The following is a 6993-nucleotide window of genomic DNA, read 5'->3' as shown; positions in this document are numbered from 1 at the left end:
AGTAGATATTTTAATGTAAGTAAAGCATATTTTAATATCTCATATGTTCTATAACTATTTCTGTGAGCCTTTTGGCTTGATCTGTCCAATGAAGCCAAAGGACACGATAACTAGAGGAAAGTATACACTATTGACTACTCTATAGTATTACTCTTTTGGCTATTTTTGGTAATGATCTTAAGAGATTAATTGTATAGTAGTTAGAAGAAGTTGTATTTTCTGATAGCTGGAAATTTCAACCTAAGGTTGGAATTTAAAGAATTGAAGAAAAGTTGACCATGAGGAAGATTTTGAAATTGTTGTATGATTATATCGTCGGGACCTGAAGCTTTTCAGAATGTGTTTTCATGATAAGGTGTAAAGAACAAATTCAAGAAATATTTGATGTACTTTTTGTATCTAATAATACTCCTTACAGCATCAAAAGCAAAATATCAGATATTTAGTCAATACTATCAAAATAGGTAATTGTTTAACCTTGCGTAATATCTCAATAAGTAAAAAATGCTCGAGGAGAAAGTGTTTCTATATATATTTGTCAAAATCGTATTATATAATTTGTGTAGAAGTAATGCAACCAAACATACAATATATTAAATATATAATAAAACAATTTTATGACAGTCTTAGGTAAATTATTTATTAAATATCGAACAAAAGACCATGAACATAAAAGATGAATTGGCATTGTTTATCCAGAATGGCAGTGTGATAAATACCTTAGGTGACTTATAGTCTTTTTGGTTGATTTAAAATTTCATCTGTTGCTTTTCAATGTGCGTGTGTAGATCCTGCAACTCGCTCTTGAGCCTATCAAATATCGATGTTAAACTGAAACGTGAATGTCATTGAAATAAAATATATTAACACTACTAATTAGAAATTATAACTAGGCCAAAATAAAAAAAAGAAATCGAAACTATTTTATTCAATTCTTAACGCATTTCTCACTTTTTGTTGCAATAATCATCCAAATCCTCCTTACTCGTTACTGTTTCTTTACTTGTCATTTGTGTACTGACTTGGACACCAACAGATTTTTTGCTCTAAAAAACATTTAATTAATTAGATTCTAAGTTAATTTATTTTAATCTACACAGGGTGTATATAAATACATGCAATTATAATTTAATTAATAATAATTTCTTATTAAGTAGGTAATAAAAAAAACAAACATTATTTTTTTATTTTTTATTTCAAATAATTTAAAAAAATAGATATTTTATGCGATTTTAAAACTGAGTGTTTCTGAAAAGCAAGTTTATCTATGCTACAGCAATTCTACAAAAATAAAGAACACTCATAATATACATACAAATACAATATAAAATCACAAACAATTCATCAGAATATTAACTAGTTCGCTATAAACAATTCAACAAATAACAATAAAAAAACAACAAATGTAATATTTCTACGTACAAAAATAAAAACTATAGGCATAATAAGGGATTGAGTCATGTTATTTGAACAGCACTCGTGTTATGTATGTTGCATAATTAATACAAAAACTTAATCTCAACTAAATAATATAATAGCGTGTAATTTATTTAGAGAAAAAATTAGAACTTTTATTTACGTAAACGTAATCACATTTTAACGATAAAAACATTATTAAATAAATAATGACTTTATGGAACGTTCAACATTGTTATTTTAGCATTTTGTTACAGAAGAACACAACGAAAATGTTAATTTTGTTCCTTTAGTTGTGTTATTTGGGTGGCATAACCATAGCAACGAAGATTTGAAAATAATTTTAACAATAAAATTAAATAAATATGGAATATCGAAAGAAGTCGAAAATAAATTAACAGAACATTCTTTAGGTTTTAAAATAAATATCAACGCGAAATTAATAAAAAATCTAAGTAAGAGCATATTTAACTATTCATCCGTATAATTTTTCTTCTTTCTGGTTAACTCGGATATAGGTCTTTTTCCTGCCACTTTCATTTTCCGTTACAACTGCTTTGGGACTTAATTCGTCATCCTTGTAGTCTTTTGTTTCGTATTTTCTCACGTCTGGCGTGACTGGTTCTGGAATGTCATAGGAAAAATGGGGGTCGTACCGTTCTGGTTCATAATGCCATGAGGTTTCGCGTTTAGTTCGCGTGGCTTCTTCTTCTTTTGGGGAGGGTTCCTGGACTATGGATTTTTGACTGCTGCTATAGTCGTAATCGAATGGAACCGTAACCACCTGCTGGGAGTTGTCGAATACCTTCACCTTTCCAGAATCGAAACCTCCGGTATGCAGAAGAGGTTGAATCACCTCGTGAGTCTGGGTATCTTGGGTTTCGGGCGATTGAGCACTATCATCACTCTTCTTTTCTTCTTCGGAATTTTTGGCTGGTTTTTCGCCATCTTCGACTTTTGGGCTATCGTTTTCCTTTTCTTCCTCTGTTTTAACTTCGTCTAATGATTTTAGCCGGTCCTGGAACTTTTTATCAAAGTATTTGTCTAGATTGAAGTCGTCTTCGTTGAACGAGGTATACCGAGACAAATCTTCAGGTTTTTTAACTTCTTCCACAATCTTTTTGTATTCGTCTGTATCCTTGACACCGTTTGGTATGCTTAAACCATCGATATCATCAACTACAAAGTGTTCGCTAATCAGTTCTTTAATCACCCTATCATTTTCCTCGTCTAGTGATCGATTTTTGGGACTCTCTTTGGCGGCTTCGGTCTTTGGTGCGTCTTCTGGTAATTCCTCTGCATTTCCTTCTTCTTCTTCGGCTTCTTCAGACTCGTCTTCTTCGTCGTTTTCAGATGAATCGTCGTCATCTTCAGGAGACTCGGGCGTTTCTGGGCCTTTACTGTACTTTTTGTCATCAAAATCGGAGTATACCAATTTTTCGATTCTGTCCAGTTCTTTGTGTAGATCGATGGGTTTGAAGAAGAAATGTTCGTCCGATTCTTCGTCGGCCTTCTGCGACTGTAGCGATTTTTTATCTTCGTCTTGAACTGGCGATTCTTCGGCCTCTTCTTTTTCAGGTGATTCGTCTTCTTTCTCGTCTTCATCGGATTCATCGTCCGATTCCTCGTCATCGTTTTGTTCTGGTTTCTTATCGTCTTTTTCTTGTTCTGACGATTCCGAATCTTCTGTTGACTGATTTTCCTTGTCATCAGATTCCTCATCATCGTCTTGTTGAGCTGGTGCTTGTGCTTCTTCTTTTTCTGGCGATTGGTTTTCTTTAACTATTTCTTTATTTGTATTGTCTTCTTTCTTTGACGAATTATTTTCTTCTGAGGAATCTTTGGGTTCTTGTTTCACGGTTTCGTCTTCCTTGATAACATCTGCATTTCCTACTTTAACTTCGTATTCATCAGCAGATGCTTTTTTAGTTTCGGGAGATTCTTGTTGTTTAGCGTTATCATCTTCTACTGTTGGCTGTTCTTTGTATTGAAACTTCTCGGTTTCCCGGAGAAGTTCAAAGACTTTATTTTGAGTCTCCGGTAGGTGTTCTTCTTGCGGTGTGGCCTCATCGACGAGCCTCCCACTCGGTTCATCTGAGTCGGCCAGTGGTTGCGGCTTGTCTTCCTCGTCGGTGTTCGCTGCCGCCGGACCCTTGAAAGAGAGATAATAGGGATCGTCAGACTCATCCAACGCGTATTTCGGTTCGTTAATGACATGGGGACGTTCGACGGCATCATGCTTGATGATGGCATCATTCAGAAACCTGTTCCCGTGGTTATTCATGAGGTGATTGTTGATGGCGTTGCTGGAAGCGATATTCGAGTCGCGGATGATAAGCGGCTGGATTATTTGGTGAGCGGGACTGAAGCTGGAGATGCTTCTTACCGAACGATGCAGCTGATGGAGGGTGACCAGTCTCTCTTCCGGGAGCTCGTCCTTCAGGCGGTTGATGAGCACGAGCGGCGCCGGCAGAGAACGGGCCTGGTTGTTCACCTGGAGAACTAGCGGTCTCTTGTTCAGCGACTGCTTCACCTTTTGGCGGTACATTTTCAGTTGTCGATCGGCTTCCCGTTTCGATTCGGACGTGTCCTCCGAGTAGTCTGGGAACTCGAGTGATACCCTGAAAATAATATATGGGGGTTTCAGAGGCTACTGTTGTCAAAACACAGTTCATCACGCTATCTATGATCATTATGCAGTACCAGTTGCTCTATTTATTGATTTTGCATTGATTTTCTGTATTATTTCATTAAATATAATACGAGGGGAATGAAATACAAACGGTAATTTTACTACTTAGCTTAGCAAGTAATTCCGATTTAGAAGATTCAATTCTTGAGTGTTATTTAGTTTATGAGGAGAGGGAAAAGTGGTGTGGGTAGCAGCTATGCTTGGTTCTGTCCGAAATACATCCACAGAGAAATAGAGATTTAACTTTACGGGAAATTTTGGAGAAATGTTTCGAGACGTCATGTGCTATGACTTTTAATATATCACTTGTTTTAACCACTGTTCTATGAGCCACAACGGGATCCGATTGGTGAGGAAATGCATCATCATTTTTCGTTAATAAAGTACTTGGTGATCTTTAAGAGATGGGTAGAAAACATTAAAAAACTTAAACTGGTTGGGTTAAAGATGAAATAGATTTATGATCGTTACCGCGTGTCATAGACATTTTTGTGATACATTTAAACATTCCTTTATGTACTTTAAACAATTTAGTGATGGTTAAAAATACCACGACCCCAGAACATGTACAAATGGAGGAGGATCAAAATCAAAATGATATAGAAGGTAAATTGAAGGAGTCAGTCACATTTCTGTTCATAATTGTTACAATTAATTTCTAAAGTGTCTGTCTATATTTGTAATGTCTATTTCCATTGTTCCAGGGTCACAACTAGGATGTTTGAAGCAAGTGTTATTGATAATTGAATAAACTCCAGAAGGTAATGGTAAAGTGTGTATTAATTCAGCCAGTACCCCTTTTTTTGCTCATTCTTACCATTAATTGCTTGACTCTATAACTTCAGTTGCAGATGTTCGTAGAGGAGGAAAAAAAGTTTTATGTTGTACCGTACTGTAACAGGTCAATTGAAAAATCCCCTGCTTACCATAGTAAGACACATTTTTTTGACAAAATTAGTTTTTTTCATTCAACATAATTCCCTGCAAGGGTGATACACTGATTATAGCGACCCTACAACTTTTCGATACCATTTTTGTAGTACGATTTGTTCTTTGCTTCAAAATAGGCCTCAGTTTTGGCGACCACCTCTTCATTCGACGAAGAATTCTTCCCAGCGAGCATACTTTTGAGATCTGAGAACAGGAAATAGTCGCTGGAGAACACCATGGATGAGGAAGCAATTTGAAGCCCAGTTCATGGATTTTTTACACGGTGCATTGTCTTGGTGAAGCAGAAGTTTCTTTTTTTTTAAATGCGGCCGTTTTTCGACGATTTCGTCCTTCAAACGGTCCAAAGTCCTTCCTTTTTCAAGGTAGTCAATGAAAATTTTTCCATGAGCATCCCAAAATACAGACACCATAACATCCGAATCATCAACTCGTCGTTGTTTTTGGTCAAAAGTGAGCTCGCGTGGCACCCGATATGCACAGAGCTTTCTCACACCCAAATATTCGTGAATTATATGATGTACACGTTATATATCTTTAGTGTGTTTGCTATTTCATTCAATTTAAATTTATGACCATTCAAAATCATTTTGTGGATTTTTTAAATGTTTTCGTCGGTAACAATCTCTTTTGGGCGTCCACTGATGAACGCAATCTTCGGTGCTCATTTCACCGCATCTAAACTTAGCATACCAATCCTTGATGGTTGATTTTCCAGGTGTAGTGTTCGAAAACTCGGCATCAAGCCATCATCATCAAGTTTTTGCTTCAGTTGTATTTTTCCCTTCAAGAAGCCATATTTTATCGACACGCGAAATTCCTTCTTATCCATTTTTTTCACAATAACTAAAGTTGCTTCACTCAAAATGCTATAATTCACAAACTAATAATCCGACAGCTGTCAAATTTATACACGCGTCTTTTGAAGGTTAGGACTAACAAAAAATATATGGATTTAATTCTAGTAACGCCATCTATGTGTCAGGCTGGGAAGATTTCAATTGACCTGTTACATCTCAGGTTATTTAGTAAAACTTTTGAAAAAAGAAATTAATTGTAATTTTTGTTTATATACAATTATTAATAAATCAGTAGACCTACAAATTGAGACTGATTTTATAGAGGCAAGACAATATCTCATGTCCCAGACAAAATTGTTTTATTATACTGTTCGTAGGTTTTTGAGCCATCTCTTATTATATTCCGTCATTTTCTCGAGAATATAAGAACATTTTTGTCAAATGTTTAAAAAAAAGTAAATTTAAAACCCTTCAATTGTATATTCATAATGATCTTTCACATAAAATATTAAAAGTAATAACAAGGTGCGCTATATACTTTTGGGTAAAGTTTGCTTTCAGTATAAGAAAACAAAAAGACAACTCTTACAGATCTTATTAAATTGGTGGCACTAAAGAAATATGAAAAATTAGAAAGATGTAAGAGATTTTTGGAGATGGAGAGAAAGTTTTTTCTTTATGATTATATATATATATATATATATATATATATATATATATATATATATATATATATATATATATATATATACATACAATAGTTATAAACAGGCAAATGCTCTCTTAACATAGTTATGAAATGTATAAACAGAGTGAGTAGTTTTTTCAATATAAACATAATTTAATAGAATTATTTCAGAGGAAACTGTTAGTCTGAAAAGTATCGAAGAGGTCTAATGGAACTTTTAGACATTGCTTTTAAAATAATACAATTTTTAAAAGCATATAATAAAATCAAAAAACTTGTTATTTCAATTTGTGTATTTATATGAGACATGGATGTTTCAGAATGTCAAGATGATAGTAAAAGTACTCTAAAGACAACTAAAGTTAATGGAAAAACGTAAACGTTGGAATGACAATTGATTAGGTTTTATTAGTCACAACATTTATTAATAATTCATTGCAGATATATTG

General features: G+C 34.3%; 1 protein-coding gene across 1 annotated transcript; it reads right to left on the bottom strand.

The window, feature by feature from the left end:
- Positions 1-1843: 1843 nt before the first annotated feature.
- LOC143192027 (uncharacterized) lies at positions 1844-4471 on the bottom strand. Its single transcript, XM_076397484.1, has 2 exons — positions 4425-4471; positions 1844-4037 (listed from the first exon to the last, which is right to left on the bottom strand). Exons 1-2 carry the CDS (start codon positions 4469-4471, stop codon positions 1892-1894), a joined length of 2193 nt encoding a protein of 730 aa, XP_076253599.1. The 3' UTR covers positions 1844-1891.
- Between the last annotated feature and the right edge of the window lie 2522 nt (positions 4472-6993).

This window comes from Rhynchophorus ferrugineus, unplaced genomic scaffold (genome assembly GCF_030347505.1).
Source record: "Rhynchophorus ferrugineus isolate W39M unplaced genomic scaffold, kcgeb_rfMv2 rfM2, whole genome shotgun sequence".
NCBI lineage: Eukaryota > Metazoa > Arthropoda > Insecta > Coleoptera > Curculionidae > Rhynchophorus > Rhynchophorus ferrugineus.
The sequence above is the reverse complement of the archived record's forward strand: the minus strand, read 5'-3'. Positions and strand labels throughout refer to the sequence as shown.